Genomic DNA, 25,814 nt, shown 5'->3' on the forward strand with positions numbered 1-25,814 from the left:
TTTTAGTCTAGGTTTTAATTTTTTGAAATTCAAAAAATTGCCATGTCATCTAACTTATGTGGCATGCCATGTGTATTAGGGATATTTAGGGATGTTTGGTTATGTACATCTAGCACTACCGTTTGAGTAGTGATTGTATAATTATTAAATTTTATAATAGCAAACTTGTAAATAAGGCCATGGTAGAGTTGTATAAAGTGGAACATGAGAGCATTCACAGTGGTTTGATTGGTTGTGTTTATCACTATTCATTCATTTAAACACACCAAATATGAAGTGAGTTAAATTTCTACATGTTTTGGAGTGTCAAATGTTGCCCATTGTGAGCAACTAGCACTACATTTCACTATAAAGTTATATGATTCAAGCACTCCAAACTCTTGTCATTCTGGATGCTCTGAGAGACCAAATGGTCTTTTGATGAGTCAACTAAGTCAAAAGGTTCCCTTCCAATTTCTTCTTCTTCTCTTCTCCACCTGCAAACCCTAAACTTTAAGCACTATCGTCGCTTCAAAGAGGTGATCTCTCCAATGGACAAAGATTGAAACAGACCCTAAGAGTGTGTTTGGATCAAGGGATTTGGAGGGGAGGGGAGGGGAGGGAAAGAGAGGTTCTTTCCAATCTTGTTTGGATAGTTTATAAAAAATTAAGGGGAGAGAATTAGATGGAAGATTTCATTAAATTTTTGTCAAAATTCTTTCTCCCAAAATGGAGTCATTTGGAGGGAATGGATTACCATTTAAGTCATTTATAAGTTAAATACAAATTTTACCCTTGTACATAATATTTTAACATAAAAATAAGGATAAATTAGTAACTTAAATAAATTTTATTTCCTTCATTTTTTTATCTATCCAAACATGAGAGAGGAAAAAATATTCCCCCTTCCCTTCTCTCCCCCTCCCCTCCCTTCTCTTTTCTTCCCTTCCCCCCAAATCCCTCAATCCAAACACATTCTAAAGTTTTAATTCTTGAGCCTCCCATTTTGGCAGCGATTCTCTCTCCGATTACGCTTCTCCCTTTTTGGGGGCGACTCTATTTCCGAGACACACTTACTTCATATCCACCTACTATGATGATCCTGGCCTTCAAGATCTAAATTAAAATTTTAATTCTTCACTTTCTTTAGGATCTCCTTGCTTTTGGGTGCTATGTCATTATAGGAGGTCTAATGGGAGTAAACTTTGCTGTATTTTTGGCCTTCGAAGTTGTTGCCATGGATGGGGGATGGTACATCTTGCTTTCTCAATTAGTTAAGGGAGGAAAAATATAACACTTAACATATCATTGAATTTATTCATAGTTTGTCACATAGGATTTCTCTTATGTGTCGCATAAGTGTCATACATGTATTTTTGACCTTAATTTCACTTGAAGAATGAAAATGGTGTTTTTCCACAGTTGGGACACGAAAATGGGGAAAAAAAAAAGTTCAACAATGAAAATGAAACCACGCCTATAGTTAAGGAGACGAAATGTACCTATTTTGCTTTTAAAGAACTGGAAAACAAGGAATTTTCATTTTTGTTCCCATTCCCATTACCATTCTTACGACTAACTAAACATAGCGTTACAAGAAAATGGTGGTGATTGAACCTATCCGTCCTTGTTTATTCGTTCTAGGGGTCCGTTTAAGAAATAAAAGCATAAACGGCCAAAAGGTAACAAGCCAACCAACGAATACGGAAATTTGCTTAGCCTAGTATATTTTTGCGCATCGATCCACGCATGGAAAAAAACATGACTAAAATCAAGGTGCCAGCGGATAAGGTGGTGGACCGAACACAATGAATGGAAAACCACATACGCATGAGATCGCAGGTCATAATTAATGGAACATAAGAGTAGCAAATACAATAACTAGATATCAGATGGATGCTCCTCACATCAGTAAAGTTTTTAAAATGGAATTTATTTAGGTGCCAAACGAAGCTTCAAAACCACACAAATAGCACAATCATTGGCACATAACAGAGTATTTGCATCCATCAGTTGGAGATCTTTTATAAGAATCTAATAAAGTTGGAGAATTACTTCTTTGCATTGTCAATTTTCACTGCAACAGGTTCTGAACAGTATGGACATTTCCCGAACAGGACATTAAATGACCTGCAACACAAGCATGTAAGAAAACAAATTATCAACCCCTAACATCAAGGTATCCTCACTCCTCACTAGTATGAAGTTCTTAAGCCAAACGCAAATATGATCCCACTTGAGTTATTACCATCAGGAGTTACGGCGTTATGCAGTGAATAATCATTCCAGAAAAGAAAAGGTCTAAGAAGGCCAGGAGCCGTTTCTCAATACCATTCCCAGGTAAACAAGGACCTAAACTTTTTTCTTGATAGGTAACAAGGACCTAAACGCCAATAAAACTATGGGCCAAGTGGAACTATTTCTCCCTGCTTAACAAAGAGTTTTTTTTGGTTTTAAACAATACTTTAGACACCATAGACCTTTGAACGGGAAAGCTATGATTTTCTGCGAAGCACTGCAAGTAACGGATTCAACATAAAAAATGATCTCACAACAGACAATAGGCATCACCAACTGTTTCTACAGAAAAAACCATATTGTACCACACCAACAATTTCCTACTTAACCTCTTATCATTTACTATTCCAATTCGGGTTAAAGAAATAAAATATTCAACATCATACCACGTATATTCGTGTAGTTTTAGAGGATGTATATTAGTGGCTAAAACTATACCACGTAGAACCAAATAGAAAGCCATAAAGGTGCTAAAAGCTCAACTTACTGCCTAGTTGTTGTGATGGAACGTAACCACTCTGCAAGACATATACTATGGAAAGCCTTGCTACAACTGCTATTGTCACAAATATAGTCGGTTACAATTTCTAGCTTCGTACCAAGCTCATCATCTGCATTGACATTGCACGGTCAGTGGAACAATTTAAGTAACAGAGGACCAAAAAAATTGTATATATGCTGTTGTATTACCAATGGGAAGACATTGAGCATAACAAATTCCACATTCATCTTGCTGATCATTCATCTGGACATCAGCAGGCCTTGGCAGTTGAGTTTCCAGAACAAAAGTAAGATTTTCCAGAAACGGTCTCTCTTTTGTCCTGTTTGGAAAATTTCACTGGTCAATATCGTTTTGACAAAGCAAAACTTTCGTGACATAGAAAGAAAGAGATAAAAAAATATAAGAGGTATTTGAAAAAATATCATGGAAACTCTGGGCACAAGTATTATGGTTTATTTCCCATTCCTATATATCTATTCAGTAAGAATAAGAACTTTGACCAATTCATTTGGCTATTGCTGCGACAGTGCTTAGAAAGCAAAAATGTATGCAACCTTTCTTTGCAATGAAGGAAGGAAACAAAAACTTCTACAATTTAAAAACTAAAAAAGGCTCATTCCCAGTTTTTCATACTTGCAACGTCATGATCTAATCTCTAGTCCTACCTCACTGTTTAGGTCTTAGGGCTCTCCTCAAAACAATAGAAAACCGTGTTTCAAGTTATGAATTGGTCAAACTTCAAAGTTATCTATCCTAGAAGTGTAAAATTTTAAAAAATTGTACAATAAGCATTGCTTCTCTCGTTAATGCAAATATGCAATACAACTACTCTCCTTTAACTTTACATCTTGCAGTAAAATGTTAATCTTGCAATCCAGGAAAGGAAACAAAATCTTCTACAATTAAAAAAAAAAAGGCTCATTCCCAGTTTTTCATACTTGCAACGTCATGATCTAATCTCCGGTCCTATCCCGCTGTTTAGGGCTTCCCTCAAAACGTCACAATAATAGAAAACCATGTTTCAAGTTATGAAAAAAGAATATGAGAAATTGTGTTGTATATTCATATTGTGAGACTGCACATTATATAGTTACATTGAGAGTCCTAAATTAGGAAAACCGAATTAATCAAATCAACCTAATTCTAGGAAACTAAATCAAAGGGAATATTTACAACCCATAATTACAGGAAACGTAATATTCAACGTAATATTCTCTCCTAATTTCAACACTCCCCCTCAAGCTGGTGCGAAGAGATTGAGGAGACCCAGCTTGACTAGAGATGTCTTAAGTAAAGAAGGACCTATCGGTTTAGTAAACATGTCCGTTGTTTGAGCCGATGAAGGAACAAAGCTAGGAGTGATAATGCCCGCTCGAACTTTTTCCCGAATGAAATGGATGTCAACTTCTATATGCTTAGTTCTTTCGTGGAGAACTGAGTCAGATGACAGCATGATGGCAAAATTGTTATCACAAAATAAAGTAGACGAGCCTGTTACAGAAATACCTAGTTCAGTGAGGAGAGAACGAAGCCACATGATTTCGCATGTACCATGAGCCATGGCACGATATTCAGATTACCCCGGAAAGTACAAAAACCAGAGGTAGAACGTCTGTCACTTAAGGAACCCGCATAATCAGCATCAGTGTAACCCGAGAGATCAGACGGTATATAGCATGAGCGATTGGATGGTGAACATGACATATTTCCAGAAGTATAGAACAATCCGAGACCAGGACAAGATTTAAGATAACTGAGAATGTGATAAACAGCATCCAAATGTGAAGTACGTGGAGAGTGCATGTATTGACTAACAATACTAACAGCATATGTAATATCCGGTCTCGTGTTTGTCAGGTAAATAAGGCGTCCCACAAGACGCTGATACACAGATGGATCTGGTAAACAATCTCCTGAGTCTGGTGACAACTTGAGGTTAGGAATCATAGGAGTAGAGGCAGGTTTACAACCAAGCATGCCAGTATCCTGTAGAAGATCAAGAACATATTTTCTCTGGGATAGAGATATACCACGACGAGAACGAGCAATCTCGATACCAAGAAAATATCGGAGAGGACCCAAATCCTTAATGTCAAAGGATTTTCTGAGGTCTTCCTTTACCTGAACAATACCTGGGGAGTCGTCTCCAGTAATAAGGATGTCATCAACATAAACGGAGATGATAACACATTTACCCTGAGATAGGCGACGAATGAAACATATATGATCCGAGTGACATCGAACAAACCCCTTAGTAAGCACAACTTCACTGAAGCGACCGAACCATGCCCGGGGAGATTGCTTAAGGCCATAAAGAGATTTCCGGAGAAGGCACATTTTTCCCGAATACTCCCCCTGGCCACGAAAACCTGGTGGAGGATCCATGTAAATAGTCTCAGAAAGGTCCCCACTAAGGAATGCATTTTTAACATACATCTGATGCAGAGGCCAAGAATATGTAGCAGCCAGAGAAACAAGGAGACGAACTGTAGTAAGTTTCGCAACAGGAGCAAAAGTGGCACCAAAATCTTTGCCGGGAATCTGGGTGAAGCCTTTGGCAACAAGACGAGCCTTATAGCGATCAACTGAACCATCAGCCAGATACTTTATAGTGAACACCCACTTACAACCAACAGTGCTCTCACCAGAAGGAAGATCAACAAGATCCCAAGTATGATTACGCTGGAGGGCATCCATCTCTGCTTCCATGGCAAGGACCCACTTAGGATTCTGGAGAGCGGAGTGGACTGAGCGAGGGATAAAGTCGGAGTCAAGCTGGCCAAGAAAGGTCTTATAGGAATCTGAAAAACAATGATAAGACAAATACTTGGCAATGGGATGGTCAATACTACTCGTAAATCCAAAACGGGAGGGGGGACGACAATCACGAGTAGGGTAACGAGGGGCAGAAACAGAAGAAGGGGAAGTACCTGATTCCGGAGAAGATGTTGGCGGAAGGTCAGGAACAGACGGGCACCGAGTATAGACCTGATCAAAGGGAACAAGAGGTGGTGCACTATGAGGAGATGTGGAATCAGGAGAAGGTGAAGGAGAGGAAGATTCAGGTAAAAGAAGCGGTCGTGGAGGCGGTGATTGAGCTGGAATGGGAGAAGGCTCCACGGTAGGTTCTGATATGAGAGGACTACCTGAGAAAAAAGGAACAGTTTCCAAAAAGGTGACATCCAAGGAGTTATAAAAGCGACGAGAAACAGGATCATAACATCGATAGCCCTTGGACATAGAAGAATACCCAACAAAAATACAGCGAATGGCTTTATCATCAAGTTTAGTGCGGGAGGGATTGTGATTTTGAACAAAGCAGGTACATCCAAACACACGGGGAAGAAGTGGAAACAAAGTAGTACCTGATCGAAGGACATGAAGGGGTGCCGTGCCTTGAAGTGCACGACTTGGAGTACGGTTAATAAGGTATGTGGCAGTAAGAACAGCCAAGTGCCAGAAGGTTTTGGGAACATTCATTCCTCGCAGAAGACACCGAACGACCGACATGATGTGACGGTTCTTACGTTCCGCTACACCATTTTGTTCAGGTGTGTAGGGGCATGTGAGTTGTTGAAGGATCCCATTTTGAGCAAGCTGAGTTCGAAATTCATTGGTGAGATATTCACCGCCATTGTCAGATCGAATGGCACGGACAACAATATTGTACTGAGTTTTAACCATATGGAGAAAATTAGTGAAATGAGAAAAGACTTCAGATTTGTTCTTTATAAGATAAACCCAAGTACAACGAGTGTAGTCATCAATAAAAGTAAAATAATAACAATATTGTGAAAAAGAAGTAGTGGGAGAAGGGCCCCAAACATCAGAATGAACAAGATCAAATGCTGCAGAAGAACGATGCATGCGAGGAATATAGGAAGTGCGAGTATGCTTGGATAATTCACAAACTTCACAATGAAATTTAAAATTTGTGCACGCTTTATTCAAAGGTGGAAAAAGCCAACATAGATATTGAAAGTTTGCATGGCCCAAACGAGCATGCCACAAATCTAAAGTAGAAAGTGAAAAAACAGAGGAAGATAAAGTAGATGAATCTAAAACTGGTAGTGCGGAAGCTTGAAGACTAGAGAATGAGACATCAGATCATGTTGGCTCCCCAAAGTAGTAGAGGCCGTCCTGCTCAAACCCCCTGCCAAAAATCTTCTTCGTAGTCAGGTCCTGTAGAAAGCAACGGTCAGATAAGAAAACAACAGCACAATTTAGGGACTTGGCAAGTCGATTGACAGAAAGAAGATTATATGCGAATTGGGGAACATAGAAAACAGAAGAAAGAGTAATATCGGGAGACAAACGAGCAGTGCCCTGACTACGAATAGGAAGTGAAGTCCCATCAGCAATACAGACAGATTGGTTAACAGGAGTAACAGGAGAAGTGAAGGTAGAAAGCTTACCAGTCATGTGGTTGTTAGCCCCGGAGTCCAAAATCCAAGTGGGATTGCCTGACTTACCATGGAAAGCCGTAGGAGTACCTGCAGCCAGGACAGCTGATGAACCAGACGATGATGAGGAGACAACACCTAACTGTAACTGTAGTTGAGCAATCTGTGACTGGAGATGGCTCAAGTCTGGTGCAGGAGAATCATGATCAATTGCAGCAAGAGCACCAGTGCGATGAGCACCTCGATTACGGCAGCCACCTCGGCTACCTCCACGGCCACCACCCCGGGTACGAGTAAATTGTTGTTTTAACTCAGGGTGAAGTTCAAAACAACGATCAATAAAGTGGCCCAACTTATGACAATGCTGGCAATAAGGGCGGTTACCGGAAGGAGCAGCAAACGCCATCTGATCAGGAACAACAGAAGGATCCATGGTCCGAGAAGAAGGCAGTGCAATACGACGCCTCCGCTCATCACCATCGACAGTGGCAAAGGCCTCATACAACGGAGGTAGAGGTGATGTGTTGAGGATTTGAGCGCAAAGAGCCTCAAACTCGGGTTTCAAACCCATCAAGAATTGATATGTATGACGACGATCAAGTCGCTTAGCCTCGATTGCAGCATCATTAGGGAAATCACTAAGAGGCTCATACTAGGCAAGTTCCTCCCAGCGAGTCTGGAGATACCCAAAGACATCGGCTACTAAGAGTCCTAGGGCTGCCTGAGAAGCATGAGAAACTTCCTGATGAAGCTCAAATATCCGAGAGTCACACTGCGCATGAGCATACATATTATTTAGCGCAGTCCACAAGCCATATACGGTGTCATTATACATGACCATATTATAAATCCGATCCTCCATAGAGTTGAACATCCATCCAAGAATAACACAGTTGTCAGCCTCCCACTCATCAAAAGTAGGATCAGAGGCATTCGGTCTTGGATTTTTGTCAAATAGCCATTTCAACTTCCGTTTTCCACCAAGATAAAGCCGGAGAGACCGAGCCCAAGCATGAAAATTCTTACCATTCAAGAGAGCACTGGTGACCCTTTGAGCAGGGTGTGATGGATTGAGGGATAAATCGGGACGAGAGATCTGAGGGATTGCCATGACTGGGCCCACATCTTTGTCCTTATCCAAAGCTGCCATGTGGAGATTGAAGCAAGCGGAACGTCGTTGGACAGAAACACGCGCACAGATAGACAGCTGCCGTGAACAGTGTCGATGAATAGTACCGATGAACAGTACCGATTGATAGTATCATAGAAGATATAGCTGCTGTTATAGCTGTATAGCTGTTAGTTAGTCAGATATAGCTGCTGTTAGTCATAGAAGATACAGCTGTTAGTCAGATATAGCTGTATAGCTGTTAGTTAGTCAGATATAGCTGCTGTTAGTCATAGAAGATACAGCTGTTAGTCAGATATAGCTGTTAGTCATAATAATACGGCTGTTAGTCACAATATTAGGCTGGTATTATGAAACAATATGAGGGGGAATGGAAGGAACTCGAACGAGGAAGGGGGACAGCAAGATTTACAGCAATATTGACAAAGATTTACAGCAATATTGACATGGTATCAGAGGAAGGATTCTGAACTACTTTGCTCTCTGATTCTTTGGTTTTCTTGGTCTTTTCTTGTGTTTAGCCCTTGATATCTAGGTCTCTTGGATTTTGGCTTGTCTAGGCTTGCTGTTGGAACGATCCTTATCTTTCTGTTCAACAGCTCTTTGATTTTCAGATCTGCTGTGATTTGTTTTCTTGGTACTCTTGGCTCTTGGTTCTTTGGTTTTCTGGTTTTCTGGGTGCTGGCATAATTCCAAGCTTGCGTTATTCTTGTGTTGTCAAATCATTGTTTCATCATGTCTACAAGCAACAATGATTCGTTCAATATTCGATTCACTGGTAAGAACTATTCCTCCTGGGAATTTCAGTTTCAATTATTTGTCACAGGGAAGGACTTATGGGGTCTAATAGATGGAAGTGATCCAGCCCCTACAGATCCTACAAAGTTGGCTTCTTGGAATGTCAAAAATGCTCGTGTGATGACATGGATGTTAGGGTCTGTTGATCCTCTTATTGTCCTCAATTTGAGGCCTTATAAAACTGCGAAATCCATGTGGGAATATTTAAAAAAGGTTTATCATCAGGACAATTCAGCTAGACGTTTTCAATTGGAGTATGAGATTGCTTGTTACTCTCATGGCAATCTCTCCATTCAAGATTTCTTCTCTGGTTTCCAGAATTTGTGGACAGAGTTTACTGACATTGTTTATGCTACAGTACCCACTGCATCTCTCTCTGATGTTCAAAAAGTTCATGAGCAAAGTAAGAGAGCTCAATTTTTAATGAAGTTGCGATCCGAATATGAGGCCATTCGCTCCAATTTGATGAATCGTGACCCACCTCCATCCTTAGATGTTTGCTTTGGAGAATTACTTCGTGAAGAGCAACGTCTTCTCACACAAGCCACTCTTGAGCAGGGGAGGTTGGGTACTAATGCTGTTACGGTTGCTTATGCGACTCAAGAGAAAGGCAAAAATAGAGATATGCGGAAAGTGCAGTGTTACAGCTGCAAAGAATATGGACATATTGCTCTCAATTGTAAAAAGCGATTCTGTAATTATTGTAAACAACAAGGGCACATCATCAAAGAGTGTCCTACTCGTCCTCAAAAGCGCCAAGTCAATGCCTTTCAAGCTGTAGTTGGCACTCTGCCTGATGGACAATCTCCAGAAGGGGCCAACTATCAATTTATTGCTCCAGCAGTGTCTACAAGCACTCCTACGGGTGCTGGGCCAGCAGTTCTTACTGCTGATATGGTACAACAAATGATTGTTTCAGCATTTTCAGCCTTAGGGCTGCAAGGTAAGGGTAATACATCCTCTCAACCTTGGTTTCTTGATTCTGGTGCATCAAATCATATGACTAGTTCATCTCATATGCTTCAAAATGTCCGTCCGTACAATGGTTCATCACATATTCAGATTGCTAATGGAAGTCATTTACCTATTGTTGCTGTTGGTGATATTACTTCTTCTTTCAACAATGTTTTTTTGTCACCGGGACTTTCTACTAGTCTTCTTTCGGTTGGTCAGCTGGTTGATAATAACTGTGATGTCCATTTTTCTCGTGATGGTTGTTCTGTGCAGGATCAGGTGACGGGGACGTTAATCGCGAAGGGGCCTAAAGTTGGGAGATTGTTTCCACTACATTTTTCCATTCCTAGTGTCGTATCTTTGGCTTGTACTACTGTTAAAACTAAGGGTGATGTATGGCATAAACGTTTGGGTCACCCAAATTCTCTTGTTTTGTCTCATGTATTGAATTCTGGTTTGTTGGGCAATAAAAATCATTTCACTTCCCACAGTCTTAAATTTGATTGCTCTACATGCAAATTAGGCAAGAGTAAAGTCCTTCCTTTTCCTTCTTCTGGTAGTCGTGCTAAACACTGTTTTGATATTATCCATACTGATGTTTGGGGCATTACACCTATTATTTCTCATACTCACCATAAGTACTTTGTGACATTCATTGATGATTATAGTAGATTTACTTGGGTATATTTTCTACATTCCAAGTCTGAGGTCTTCTCTGTTTTTAAGACCTTTTTGGCATATGTTAATACTCAATTCTCTTCAGGTATTAAAGTATTGCGATCTGATTCTGGTGGGGAATATATGTCTCACGAATTTCATGAGTTTTTGAAACAAAAAGGCATTATCTCACAACGCTCTTGTCCTTACACGCCACAACAAAATGGCGTAGCGGAACGCAAAAATCGTCATCTTTTAGATGTTGTTCGGACATTATTACTTGAGTCTTTTGTTCCATCTAAGTTCTGGGTTGAAGCTTTGTCTACTGCAGTTTATTTAATTAATAGACTGCCATCTCAAGTGTTAAACTATGATTCTCCCTACTTTCGTCTTTTCCACGAGCATCCGAGTTATCATTCTCTACATACTTTTGGTTGTGTTTGCTTTGTGCACTTACCATCTCATGAGCGTCACAAACTTTCTGCTCAGTCTATTAAATGTGCCTTTATGGGTTATAGTGTTTCTCAAAAAGGTTTTGTTTGTTATGATCCATGCTCTAACATATTTCGTGTCTCTCGAAATGTTATTTTCTTTGAGGATCAATACTTCTTTCCTACTCACGTTGAGTCATCTCCTACAGCAGCACTTCTTCCTACCTTTGATGACTTGCCATCTCCTCCTGATCGATTCAAGCCTGGCTTTGTGTATAAACGACGTCAACCAACTTTACCCCTTCCGGAGATTGATCCATCCCCTGAGACTGTTCAGACAGCTCCTCGACGATCTACCAGAGTCTCGCATCCTCCTGATAGGTATGGTTTTTCTCATACGTCTCTCACCGCTACTTTATCCAATATTTCAATTCCTTCATGTTACTCCGAGGCTGTCAAACATGAGTGTTGGAAAAGGGCGATGCAGGAGGAACTTCACGCTCTTCAGGAAAATCATACATGGGACATCATTCCTCGTCCATCTACTGTTAAGCTCATTGGGTGTAAATGGGTTTACTCAGTTAAACTTCGTTCTGATGGGACTTTGGATCGTTATAAGGCACGGCTGGTTGCTTTGGGTAATAGGCAAGAATATGGGATTGACTATGAGGAGACATTCGCTCCTGTGGCAAAAATGACTACGGTACGTACAATCATTGCTATTGCTGCTTCACAGAGTTGGCCACTTCACCAAATGGATGTCAAGAATGCTTTTCTACATGGTGATCTCAAAGAGGATGTTTACATGACTCCTCCACCTGGTCTATTTTCTACCTCTACTTCAGAAGTGTGTAAGTTAAACCGGTCCTTGTATGGATTAAAACAAGCTCCTCGGGCATGGTTTGAAAAGTTCCGGTCTACCTTACTTAAATTTTCATTTGTGCAAAGCCAATATGACTCGTCTTTGTTTATTTGCAAGACCTCCGCTGGTGTTGTTTTCCTACTCGTTTATGTAGATGACATCGTGATCACTGGTACAGATTCCTCCTTGATTGCTCACCTTCAACAGAAACTTCAAGACTCTTTTCACATGAAGGACCTTGGTCCTCTTACGTATTTCTTGGGTTTGGAGGTTCATACTGATACTTCTGGGGTGTTTGTGCATCAACATAAATATGCCCAAGATTTGGTTGCTTTGGCTGGTCTTCAAGATTCTTCCTCGGTGGATACCCCATTGGAAGTCAATCTTAAATACCGTTGTGAGGAGGGCGATCTTCTCCCAGATCCTAGTATGTTTCGGCAGTTGGTTGGTAGCTTGAATTATTTGACTATTACACGACCTGATATCTCTTTTGCTGTTCAGCAAGTTAGCCAATTTATGCAGTCTCCACGACATCTACATTTGGCAGCAGTTCGTCGTATCATTCGATACCTGCGAGGTTCTTTGAGTCGTGGTTTGTTTTTTCCTGTTGATACTCCTATTCGTCTTGATGCCTTTAGTGATGCTGATTGGGCAGGATGTCCTAATACTCGTCGTTCTGTTACTGGTTGGTGTATGTTTCTTGGAAAGTCCCTAATATCTTGGAAAAGTAAGAAGCAAGATCGTGTTTCCAAATCTTCGACTGAATCAGAGTATCGTGCTATGTCTGCAGCGTGTTCAGAGGTTGTTTGGCTTCGTGGGCTACTCGCTGAACTTGGCTTTCCTCAATCTGATCCCACTCCTCTCCATGCTGACAACACCAGTGCTATTCAAATTGCTACTAATCCAGTATATCATGAGCGTACTAAGCACATCGAGGTGGATTGTCACTATATCCGAGACGCTGTGGATACTCGTGTGATTTCTCTTCCGCATGTTTCCACCAACCTCCAGATTGCTGATGTGTTTACCAAGGCTATGACAAGGCAACGTCATCAGTTTTTGGTTGGCAAATTGCTGCTTCTTGATCGCCCAGCATCAATTTGAGGGGGGATGATAGTATCATAGAAGATATAGCTGCTGTTATAGCTGTATAGCTGTTAGTTAGTCAGATATAGCTGCTGTTAGTCATAGAAGATACAGCTGTTAGTCAGATATAGCTGTATAGCTGTTAGTTAGTCAGATATAGCTGCTGTTAGTCATAGAAGATACAGCTGTTAGTCAGATATAGCTGTTAGTCATAATAATACGGCTGTTAGTCACAATATTAGGCTGGTATTATGAAACAATATGAGGGGGAATGGAAGGAACTCGAACGAGGAAGGGGGACAGCAAGATTTACAGCAATATTGACAAAGATTTACAGCAATATTGACACCGATGAACACTGTCGCAAACAGTGATAATAAAGAAAACCCTAAGAGCTCCGATACCAAAAAGAATATGAGAAATTGTGTTGTATATTCATATTGTGAGACTGCACATTATATAGTTACATTGAGCATTGCTCCTCTCGTTACTGTAACACAATTACTTTCCCTTAACTTTACATATTGCAGTAAAATGCTAATTAGCATGTAAATAAGTGACAGAGAAAATACCATCTTTTACTATTCTTTTGCCAGATCTTTGTCAAGGAATTGATAGATTGAAGAGGACCGATAAAGCGATACCTAACACAGCATCAAAATACATTTCAAAATAAAAGGCAGATCCACCTATGGCAGCGCATTACACAATTTGAAACGAATTCTCATTCTTACTCTGGTAAAGATCTCGGGTCATTGGGATTGATAAAAAGCATGATGAAACAATCATTCCCTGGAAAGGAAAAATTCAATTGTAACAGCAAATAAAACAAGGAATGAACATCAAATCATATTCAACAATCTAATGGCCAACCTATATTGATTTGACGAGAGGAAATGGCATGAGATGGTTTGTTCAGATCAATAACCCAAAGAGATTTGTCAATGTCATCCAATATAGACCAAAATTCTTGAAATTTATCCACATGCTAGGAACAAAACAAAGGAATATAAGATAAAATATGAAAATTTAAATTCTTGTGTAGCAGTAAGGACTTATAAATGTGCCCAATTGATAGGATGGATCACATCCATAAGCAGTGCCTGGAAGCAATCTCTTAATTCCGAGCTGAAAAATTGCAACAAAATACCTCTTGGAACTGCTGCACCAAATCTTTCAGTCTTGAATTTCTTGACCATTCTAGATTAGGTATGCAAGGTAAATCCTGAAGAGGCATTCCAAAATATTATTAGGCTTAGAATAAAAGAGTTCATAAAACAAGCACATCATTGGAGACCAACTGCTGAAATCGATGGTGAGGTTTTTGGATAGGTTTTATCCAGCTGAACCTCCACAATATGCACTCTTCCCGTCTTATCTCTATCAAGCAGATACATTAAGTTTGAATACTCACCATTATTTACACAGAAAATACACACAAGAAAATGATGATGCAGAGTTAGGAAGGAATACTTAGAATCCATTTACATGACAGGCCACGTGCAGGAAAGTAGAGGTGCAGACAACGAAAACATTAACCAATTGATATTATGCCCAATAATTACAAGCTCCAGTGCATCACCATTGTGGTAAACTTAATCCAAATCTTTTATTTGTAGGTTTAACATCAATTTCATCTCATACCTTACTCTGTAATGGATAATCTGAATTTTTAAGGTAGAAGTACAAAAAGAATTACCTGCATATTTTGTTATTAAGCCACTGGCAAGTGGCAAGAGTTAATACACAAGTACCCCAGTTAGTAAAAAATTGAAAATAAATAAAAGAAAAAAGGAGAGGGAAAAAAATGTAAGTGTGAAGTTCTCAAAAGAAGCCATGGGTTTGTGGAAGAACATACTTTTAAGAACTCATTATGACTAAATTGTTGTGATTTATATCTGGAATTTGGCAATAAATAACCATGCTTGATCATTTAGTTATGACTTGCTTGTGGTTCTTTTCTCAAATAGTCTGTCAGGTTCTCTTAATTAAATACACTATTTTAAGCACATAATGTCGGATAGACAAGGGAACAAGAAACTTGATTACTTTTCCAACAACGGAAAAAAATTTACTTGGATCATGAATCGAAGTAAAAACATCTTACAGTATTCGAAAGCTTAGAAATGTCATGTCCCCTCCCAACCTCACTAGATGCTCCCATCCAACCTCTTCTATCTGCATATACCAAAAAAAAAATCACATTAACCAACTCAACATCTAAAATTTATTACTTTTGATGACAAGTTTTATCCAACCATGACAACAAATTTAGGAGGAAATTTTTCACGGAATTATGGCATATATATTGAATAAGACATATATATTGAAGATGACGACCAAAAGCAACTTAGACATTATGCCATTAAGTGTAATGAGAATACCATGGTGCAGTTACATAAAACAAACTAAAGAGACCTAAGACACACGCTTAGCTTGGCAATAATCCATGAGAACTGAAAGATGGTAAACAAAAGCATAAAATAGGAAAGAAAAAGAAAAAGAAAAACTAAAAAATGATAAACCATATGCAACTGAAATGTGCAGGAGAAGTACAGAAGCTTCAAATGTATACATGCTACAAATTGATTAGTACATTACCGATCATTGGCTATACAAGCAAAGCCATTGCTGATAATCATAGAAAGCAAAACATGATGTTTTATAAGACAACGGCAGTTTGACTCACCTCTGAGTATATTGAGCGGTAAAATGAAGATAAATTGGCCAACCGCCTGCATCTACTTTGTTCATTGCGCTCCTGCAACATCCGATTGATTCAAGTCTCTTACGATTAAGATCAAGAGTACAAATTTTAACACGGCACAATGTAGCGCGAGCCCAGTGGGGCTTTTTCTCAAACAGTTAGTTCGCTTGAGGAGATGACCCTCAGTCACTCACCAATCCCGTATCAGCCATAATCGATCCAATAATCAAATACTAAAGAGCACATCAAATTATAATCACTACCATTTTATTAGAGAAATCGCAATGCTCCATTCCTTCCCACTCAGAATTTTCCGTCAACGTCGATGGATTCTTTCTAAAGGGAAACGTCGGCTCAGCTTTCCGATGGCGTTGTGGTTCTCTGTGTAAAGGAGTTGATGGGAAATCGTCAGCTCAGCTTTCTGAACGCCGCCACTGGCTGTTTGGCTTCTCAATTGGCGCCAATTGCCGAGGAGGCTAAAAATGCGATTCTAATAAATCATCTTGGATAAGCATCCAAATCACCGTTGTACTTTGAAAAAATATCAATCAAGTCCATAAAATATCAACCAGTCCATCTACTTTGTTTCACGCTAAACAAAAGTCATTCGACTTTTGAATGTTGGTCTCCAAGGGCAGAGACCGAAACTCATCGTGGGGTGGGTTATTACATATTGATTGGGATGCCTTTTTTATGGTTCTTTAACAACAATATAACTCATTAAATGATATGATGCATGATAAAATAACCCAAAATATTAAGATAAATGCACATTAAAATGTATGAAAACTAAATAAAGATCATGTAGAGTTAAAAATATATATATATATATTTTTAGAGCACATGAGCATTGTTATTTTTTGTTGTTTAGTATTAGCAATAATAGAATAAATAACTTTAAGATTACTATTGTTATGTATTTTTCATTACTATTAGTATTAGGTCATAAGTAAAAGGAAATTGTTCAAAATCAAGTCTAAATATACAAACCTATATATACACAAACTACAAAATACAAATAGAAGATATATACATAATAGAAAATTCTCAAGTTAGGGATCCCTCTCTTTATTTAAAATGAGGGATCCATCTAACACTAATAATTTGATGTAAGTGTGGTCCCCACATATGATAAGATCCGCGCATGAATGGTGTTAGATGAATCCCGCATTTTAAATAAAGTGCGGGATCCCGCACTTGAGAAGGCCTCTATACATAATATATATACATATATAAGTAGCATTTTTTTTCTTAAATTTGGGGGTAGGGTGTACCCCCTCCCTCCGCCCTTGTTCCCTTAGGATGAGCGCTATATGCAATTACACCCCAAAATTTCTTTAAAATGCACAATCTTAATATACTCCACTGTCCCTACCACTTTCAACCCCAAATCACCTTCTTCCATGAAACTCTAGAAGTTTCATGAAACCCCCCTTTACAGCTTCTCTCTCCGTTTCCATGGCTTCCTTTCACATACCCAAAACCTCCTCCACCACTTCCTCTTCCTCCTCCTTCGATGCTGATTCTATTTCTCTGTTTCACCTCCAATTTCTCTCAAAACCCATACCAAAGTTCATTTTCATTCCACAACCCTCAACACCCACTACTCAAATTGCATCAATTGCCCCTCTCCGATCAACTTTCTCACACACTTCCCCTTACCCACTCTCCACCCCCATAAAAAGAGAACGGAAAAATTAAAAGTGATGGTAACAACCAGATCTGTCATGGCATGAATCAAGTCTTCGGTTTGGCTCCTATCGATCGCTACACCGTCAAGCTGCAACCAGGTCTTCTCAAGATTCATCCTCTCAATTGCCAACATCGAATTGAGACGGGGGTCAATCGATGGTGTTGGATGAAGAAAAGGACGATGATGTTAATAGTGTAGATTGTAGTGATGATGGTGCTACTAGCATGCCATGGCAGAGTTGTAGATTTAGGGTTTGGGACTAGCCATGGTACAGTTGTAGATTTAGGGTTTGGGACTAGGGATGTAGTTTGTGTTTTTGTTGAAAAAACAAAAAAAAAGGGGTGTACTACTTTGCATTGATTTTAACAATGACATTACATTGAAATTGTTTCAGTTCACTGGTTATTCCACTGATTTAAAACAATAGATTAAGTTATTCCATTGATCTTAATATGTCATTCCATTGAAATTGTTTCTGGCACATAATTATTCCATTGATTAAAACAATGGATTAGTTATTCCATTGATCTTAATATTTCCCATTGAAATTGTGACGACCGCTAACTATTCAACTTATTTAAAACAATGGATTTAGTTATTTCATTGATTTAAAACAATGAATTTAAGCGAAAATAATGGAATTCGTAAGATAAAACAATGGATTTCAATTTACTAAGCAATGCTTTGAAAATCGTGTAACGCTTTGAAAATCGTTCCTTTTCAAAATTGTCCGGTCATTTATGCTTTGAAAACCGTTCATTTTTAAATTTGCCCAGTCATTTGCTAAGTCAGTTTGTCACATAAACTTGGGATGAGTTGGGCTCCCTAGCATTACCAATAGCTAACATGAAAGTATAAATCAAGCACTAGGGTACTTAATTCACCGTTAGCTATCCGATTCAATTCCTTTGGCAATTGATTTCCCTATCATATTCGATGTTTCATTCTTGACTACACCAAAAGTGTCTTTATTCCTAACCTCTGTTATTATTAACATTCGGATTCAAGAAACAAAGACCCATTAAAAGTTGTGGATTAACCGTGTAGCGACTGCATAGACCATACCCCTATATTCTTATGGTTCATGCCACTTATGGTATTTATGGTGAGAAGCAAACCCTAGATATCTTCTTCTAGTCTCAATCTAGGCAACACATCATTTGAATGTTAATAAGACATCCAAAAATAGTAAGCACAAACATAAATACTCAACAAAGTATGGAAATCACAATAAAGCAAAAGCCAACTTCATCGAGGTTAGGTTACACTAGGACCGTAGTTAGAGGATTAGTTCCTCATAGTAGAAGAAGGTAAATAAGAAACCCATAAATATAGAGATAGAAAGAATAAACTTAGAAAGGCCATGAGAATCCCCTTCTTCCTCCTCTTCAATGTTGATGGTGGCTCCTCCAATGTTGAGAGAATGTTGCTAGGAAAAAAGATATATTCAATGGAGTGTCTCAATCCCTTTTATACCCTAAAATACCTTATGTTGTTTCTGTTACAAATTTATGTCTTTTTGGCTTGGACCCACTTGATTTGATTTCTTTTTCACGAATGGGCAAAATTGTGATTTGGGCGAAGTTGATCGATCTACCAACAAGGTCGATCAATCGACAATCAATTTGACTTCTTCTTAGTTATCATCTCTTCAGGTTGATCGATCGATCAATAGACTTTTTATCTATCCCAAAATCAGCATCAAGGCATCAAAGTCGATTCATCACCCAAAAAGTCGATCCATCTCCCAAAAGTCGATCTATCAATTTTGCCTCCGCCAACATTTTTCTTACTTTCACTCTTTTCATCCATATTCTTGAAAAGTCTACAATTACAAACACTTGGGCAATATCAATGGTTCACAAAAACTAGTGTGAACGAGTCTATAAAATCATGTAAATTTTCTGTAGATCCGACGAGAAGATTAATGGAGAGGTTTGATGCTGAAGAAATCAGAAGTCCATCAAGCTCCAATGAAACTCCTCGAAAGGGTACTCTAGTGCTGCAACGTTGGATCCTGTACTCTGTTTTAAAAAGCCATTTACCGGCAATTGTGTAGATCGTGTTCCAACAATTGCCTCTTAAGATGTACAAAAAAAAAGAGCCTATTCATTAGCATGTATGTATGCATATACCTGCTATGTACGTGATCGATGATCCTGATGGAGACCCATCGCGACCGACTATTGTTATATTTTTATATATTCAGTGGTCAGTGCCACTGTTTGTGTAGACTTCCAAACATACATATGTGATACATATGTAGACCTAGAACATGAGAGCTATACATCTTGATTGAAGGTTGACAAACTAGCTATCACATGCATCTTTGATCCTTATCTCTTGTCAATTTTCCCCAATTATTGGCCCTCGATGACGATATTTTCAGTTCCCTAGCTAGCTAATAAGAGCCTGCCTAAGACAGAGTCACGGTCTAGCTAGCTACCATTTCATGCATAATTGACAATTAATATTACTAGCCCCTCTCCCTCTCCCTTAATTAATTTGTTTAGCAGATGCCGACAATGACGTTCAAACCGGACCCTATTTCATGCATACCTAACCTTATCTGTAATTTCAATATTTCGTGCCCGACTGAGTCAAATTATTATAAGAAAAGGACGCTAAAAATAGGACGAACTAAATTAATTGTATATTTCCATTATTAATTGGCAATGTGGAATGGATTGATTGGTGTTGACATGAATCTTTTGATACGTTGGAAGTAAGTAACCTAGTCAAAAAGGATACTATCTTTAACATGTAGGGTGTACATTAATTGGTTGCTTTCAAGTAGTCTTAGATAATAGATATGTGTCTATGCACTCTCACAGTCTATGTAATAAACTCCACAATTAAATTAATATTAAAAAAAACCACAACTAAATACAATAATGAAGATTCATTGTGAGCCTAAAGAAGGGTGTGGGGAGTTGAAAGTGATGATGACGACGACGATGATAGAGGACTGGAGGGATGACTTTCCTGGGAATTAGTTGAGTTTTCCAGGAAAGTTCCTCTCGTCATATTTATTGCTCCACACCATAATTTCAGGGCATTGAATTTATGAGTTCAGAGTATTTGCTCTCAACGTACAACCAATCATGTTAGCGTGCCTCTAACGTATACATCGCTTTTAGTACTTTCTTTACCCCAAACCCATCTTGACTAGGGTTGTATCCCAACCGAGCTTGATTCGAGCTTAATATGTGAGCTCTAATCTTGACTCTGCATTGTGAATATATATTCCATATATTATTGTGAAGTTATAGGAGTTTAGATGTAGAGGTCCCAGTCCCACACAATAGAAGACCAGACCTTCATGGAGAATCCCATAATGAGAATGGGAGATAAAAGAGGTGAGGTGAGGAGAGCCACTGGGACATCACGTGGAGTGGGAGCCATTAACGCCCTTAAAGGTACATATCCTCGCAAGACCAAGACCTTGATATCACCTCTCATTATTTGTATATTGAAAAGCGAATATAAAAAATTAATCCCTGTTCTTTTCTTTGTCTACACGACTCTCACCACTCATTTTCCATTTACGATCCTTTAAAAACTAAACAAACTGAATTTTGTAGACAAACCCCACGTGACCCAACCGTCCTCTCTCAGTCTCACACACACATTCATCTGAATCATTATCCCCATTTTTATCTTTAATTTCCCTTTATGATTATTCATGGCATGCGATAGAGATTTTTCTTTGCTTCTTTTCTTTCTTTTTTATCCAAATCGAGTACCTAAAAAAGGATTGAGATATGATGCTACACGCGGTTTCTGTCACTAATTAAAGAGACTCGAGCGTCATACTTAGATAATGTTATTTGTCTCATATCGCTTGGCTAAGTTAATTGATGTGGATTTATAAGTGTAAATCTCCTCTCATATGTATGAGTATGAGGCATTTTTCCTTGTGTATATAAAGAGGACATTAAAATTAAAATTAATAGAAGACATGATTGAGAAGGAGAAAGAAGAAGACATGATTGATAAGTATGTATACATAATTACTAGCTATATTAATTTCTACAAATTAAATAATTACACTAGCTAATACAATATTTAACCCCTAACCAAAAAATAGAGGGATCGATCCTGAGAATCTATATATATATATATTTTTTTTTCTTTATGTTTCTAATTTAATCTTGTAATTGAATTTCAAGTTAATTTCAACAAGCTGCGGAAGGATTAGTGAAGGGATTGTAGAAGCGAGGCTTTGGAGCCTTGGTTGCGCCCCCGTGGTCGGCACCGGCGAGTCTTTCACAAGAAGGGCAGATGGTGAGAGTGGCCGCCGGCGTGTGCATGTAACAGGGTTGTGGCAGTTTGAGTGCTTTAAGCTCTTGGAGCTCCTTTTGTAGCCTTCTGTTCTCGTCAGTCAGCGTCTCGCAGCACTTCTTCAACAACTCGCAATCCACCTCTGTTTGCTTCAGCTTTGTCCTGCAAGTTTTAATAACAAATAAATCTCTCTATAATCTCAGATTAAATTAGATTCAGTCATGATATATATATATATATATATATATATATAATTCTTTGCTTGATATTAATTAAATTGATTACCTGGCTCTCCTGTTTTGGAACCACACTTCAACTTGTCGTTGCCGTAGATTCAACTGCCTTGACAAAGCCTGCTTCTGTTTCTGTTCGATAATTCAAGAAAGTAAATTAAGGATACCAAAAAGAGAGAGGAATTGATTTTATAATTAGTTAACTTACAGGATTGAGAGTGCTGTGTTGCTTAAAGCTTTCCTCTAAGAGAGCAGATTGTTCTTTGGTGAGCCTAAGTTTCTTTCTCGCATTACTACCATCTTCATCCTCGTCACTAACTCTGGAAGAAACCCTTTCGGTCTCGATCTCGATCTCTGTCTCTTCACTGCTAAGGTCTCTCTCCCTCTTGACCGAGAACGACGAAACAGCACTAGTGCTATGAGGTGAAGAAGTTTGACGGTACAAGTCACCATTACTAGACTCTTCAAGGATCATATTATTATTATTATTATTATTCTTATTCTTTCTGGTTCCAATCTGACGATGATCACCGGATAGGCCCAGAGTCAGAGACGGTTCAATTTCATCAAACTTGAGGGACACTGAATGCTTCATAATCTTGGGTGTAGTAGAAGACGTTGGACTGAAGCCTAACCCAAGAACAAGCCCTGTGTTGCACCCATCATCCAAACCCATTTAGCTATCTTGATTTTCTTCTTGTGCGTGAGATATGGAGAAGCTAATCAAACGAATGGATATATGGGTTTGAAAACCAAAGGAGTCTTAATTCTTAAAGAGGAGGAGGAGCAAAAGCAGGAAGAGGAGAATGAGAAAGACACTCTTATTGTGTTTGTGTGTGTGGAATGTGAGTGGGGCTTGGGTGGGTGTGGGTGGGGTGGCTAATGGCTATGATTATTAATCAAAAGGAAATTAAAAGGAATGAATTTCCAATAGAATAAATATAAATAAAAAAAAAGGAATGTTGACGTGGGAAATTATCAATACAGAGGTTGACCATTTCAACTATAATAACCTAAAAAAAAACAAGCACACAAAATAACTCTACACACTCTCTCTCACAGAGTGGGAGACAGACACATCAAGAGAATGATTCGCCACCCCTTAACGTACCAAAGATTAACTATATTATTACTATTACACCACTTACTTTACTTTGCATATGCATATGTGTATATATATATTCCTTTAATTACATGGTACCAATTATTGGCCAACTCTTTATCTACCCTCCCCAGTCCCCACGCTCTTTCCTGACTCCATCTAAGTCTTGCCTTCATTCAAAGGTTACTTTTTTAACTGATTTTATCCAATTAATGACTCACCTCCATAATTCCATTAATTTTGAAAGAGATTACTACGGTAATCATAATTAATTATATATAAGTTCCAACACACATGCATGATGAAGTACTGCCTCCCACTCCCTTCATGCTCTCGATATGGGTATATATCATGTCATCAGTCCTTGCGTACTAATATAGCATTAATGTAGTTATAACATACTGTACAATTTTAATAAGCATGGTCGATCATAGTGGGTAGTTTAATTTCTTTCCATATTTTCAATCAGTACTAGGGATTAGAAAGGGATGCCCACTATATATATAGATATATATACATGTCCTCATTATTTCTTGTTTGTTATCAGGGAATTAAAATAATATTGAAACATAATATGAAACAGTACCAACAAATTAAAAAGAAAGTAGGTAGAAGACACTATATTGGAGTTTCAAAGACCCTATAATGGTGCCAGGAATATGATTCATCAACAAGAATCCGGATCTTTGCTTAACTAGAAAGTTGATGTGGAGTGCTTTGGACCAACTAGCTAGTAACTACTCCTCTCTCTCTACATGTAGTCGTGTACAAACCACTTTCAGTAATGCTTTGTCGGCTATGGGGATAAGATGTTAGGTCACCCATCCAACATATATGATTATTCCTTTTTAATTGATCAATTAATTCAAATGTTGTTTAGTGAAATTGTCACACGAGTTTCTATTAGTGATTCCATTATAATAACTGAAAAATATTTTGTAGGTAAGACATATGATAAGAATTATGCCTGTTATGGCATTTAGATGGTCCCTCCTCGAAATATATATATATTAATGGGTTAGAAAGGTGTAGTCCACAAGTTTCCAGGAAATATAATGCCACATAATTAGGAGATTAATTGCTTTTCAGGTGTTCAAACTTTGATTAAAAGTCATAGTTTTCAACTGTCATTGGATTTTAATTAAAAAAGAAAAAAGGCCTTACAATAGGCAAACTAATCTATCTATCTATATAAAAGTAGAATACATCTTCACTTTTTTTTTTCACTCTCAAAACTGAAAACTTCCAAGATTTTTTCAGACTTTTTAATTTTTATTATTTTTCAAATCATTTAATCATCATTATCTTTTAGTTGCTTTATTATAACAGTAAAAAAGTTTGATTTTCCATCTTTTTTCTTCTAACAACCATTTAAAATTTTCTTTATCCTTTTGCTTATTAATTTTCCAAAATTAATTATAAAAAATAAATAATTGTTTTTACTCACTTAGATGAATAATTATACTAATTGTATTTGAACTTTTATCCTAAATAAAACCAGATTATTTAATTGCATAGGAAGATCACAAAACAATTGTTGTTTTCAAAGACAACAATTAAGATTCTCTTTTCCAACAAAATAAAAAGGAAATTCTAGCATTATATAGTGCTAATTTTATCCTTAATCATATTTTTTGTTATTATCTTTTTCACAATATTATTATTATCCTTATCACTTTACCCATGATTTTAATCCTTAATAATTTTTTCATAATTACATGAATTTTTAATTTCCTAAACCTCAATACCTTCAACATAATAATTAAAATCAAATTTCTTTGATAATCAAATCACTAATTAATAATTTTATAATTTAAATATTTAGTTATTTAATGTTAATGAGGACTTCTTTATGTAAAGATATTTGAATCCATGTTTTCAAATTTGAATTTTTCATCATCTTCATCCTAACATACACCTATTTAAGTTTTTATTATCCTTTTAGTCTTTAAAATTTTTATTTAAATGCACATATTTTTTTTTCACTTTCTTGATCAGATTTTTCTCACAACCTACCTTTGCTTATCAAGATGAGTAAATACCCCTCAAGCAAATCTCTGAGAACATCTTATAAAGATAAAAGTACATATTTGTTATGTTAGAAATTATTTTTATCATTGTACTAATGATTGACACAAAACTCTATGATTATTGAAAAATAATTTGCAAACAAAGAAAATAACCCACCCCCTTCATATGAAGTCGATTTTTATGCTGAATCGGTTCAAGATGGTCGTATGATCTGCGATAGTTCGATGGACAAATCAAATTTTCCAATAAATAATATTAATAGTAAATTCAGATTATACTCAATTTTTTTTTAAAAAAATATCATTTCTCCTGTGAATATAATAGAACTTGGTTATTGTTTTTTCGAAATTAGTTATAAAAAATAAATAATTATTTTTACTCACTTAGATGAATAATTATACTAATTTTATTTAAACTTTTAATCCTTAATCATATTTTTTGTTATTATATTTATCACTTTATCACTATTTGATTATAATTTTGATTAAAATGAATTTTTTGAAAATTTTACAATATAATAATTATAATTATTTTTTTAAGTTCTATATTTAACAAACTTTATGATTATCTCTATCATTATAAAAAAAAATTGGCAACTTTTTGAAAATTTAATTCAGATATTTTTTAAAAGTCTAGAATAATAAATCATAAACGATAGATTGTTA

General features: G+C 37.5%; 4 protein-coding genes across 5 annotated transcripts; 1 reads left to right on the top strand and 3 right to left on the bottom strand.

Moving 5' to 3' along the window:
* Positions 1–1,792: 1,792 nt before the first annotated feature.
* LOC119998669 (E3 ubiquitin-protein ligase FANCL-like) lies at positions 1,793–16,422 on the bottom strand. The gene is made up of 11 exons (XM_038846030.1): positions 16,070–16,422; positions 15,789–15,860; positions 15,207–15,277; positions 14,401–14,479; positions 14,250–14,324; positions 13,973–14,087; positions 13,834–13,891; positions 13,672–13,743; positions 2,968–3,098; positions 2,765–2,888; positions 1,793–2,109 (listed from the first exon to the last, which is right to left on the bottom strand). Exons 1-11 carry the CDS (start codon positions 16,097–16,099, stop codon positions 2,031–2,033), a joined length of 906 nt encoding a protein of 301 aa, XP_038701958.1. The 5' UTR covers positions 16,100–16,422; the 3' UTR covers positions 1,793–2,030.
* On the bottom strand, positions 6,693–8,421 carry LOC119998671. Its single transcript, XM_038846033.1, has 2 exons — positions 7,408–8,421; positions 6,693–6,961 (listed from the first exon to the last, which is right to left on the bottom strand). The coding sequence occupies exons 1-2, from the start codon at positions 7,751–7,753 to the stop codon at positions 6,924–6,926; spliced, it is 384 nt and encodes a 127-aa protein (XP_038701961.1). The 5' UTR covers positions 7,754–8,421; the 3' UTR covers positions 6,693–6,923.
* LOC119998668 lies at positions 8,876–10,495 on the top strand. Of its 2 annotated transcripts, none has more exons than XM_038846028.1 (2): positions 8,876–10,058; positions 10,337–10,495. In XM_038846028.1, exons 1-2 carry the CDS (start codon positions 9,047–9,049, stop codon positions 10,372–10,374), a joined length of 1,050 nt encoding a protein of 349 aa, XP_038701956.1. In that variant the 5' UTR covers positions 8,876–9,046; the 3' UTR covers positions 10,375–10,495. The 2 variants fall into 2 exon arrangements, with proteins under 2 accessions (XP_038701956.1, XP_038701957.1); XM_038846029.1 differs by having other exon boundaries at positions 8,887–10,052; positions 10,337–10,493.
* Positions 16,423–21,505: 5,083 nt separating the features above from the next.
* LOC119998670 (homeobox-leucine zipper protein HAT22-like) lies at positions 21,506–22,901 on the bottom strand. Its single transcript, XM_038846032.1, has 3 exons — positions 22,225–22,901; positions 22,069–22,148; positions 21,506–21,945 (listed from the first exon to the last, which is right to left on the bottom strand). The coding sequence occupies exons 1-3, from the start codon at positions 22,690–22,692 to the stop codon at positions 21,678–21,680; spliced, it is 816 nt and encodes a 271-aa protein (XP_038701960.1). The 5' UTR covers positions 22,693–22,901; the 3' UTR covers positions 21,506–21,677.
* Between the last annotated feature and the right edge of the window lie 2,913 nt (positions 22,902–25,814).

This window comes from Tripterygium wilfordii, chromosome 5 (genome assembly GCF_013401445.1).
Source record: "Tripterygium wilfordii isolate XIE 37 chromosome 5, ASM1340144v1, whole genome shotgun sequence".
NCBI classification, from domain to species: domain Eukaryota; kingdom Viridiplantae; phylum Streptophyta; class Magnoliopsida; order Celastrales; family Celastraceae; genus Tripterygium; species Tripterygium wilfordii.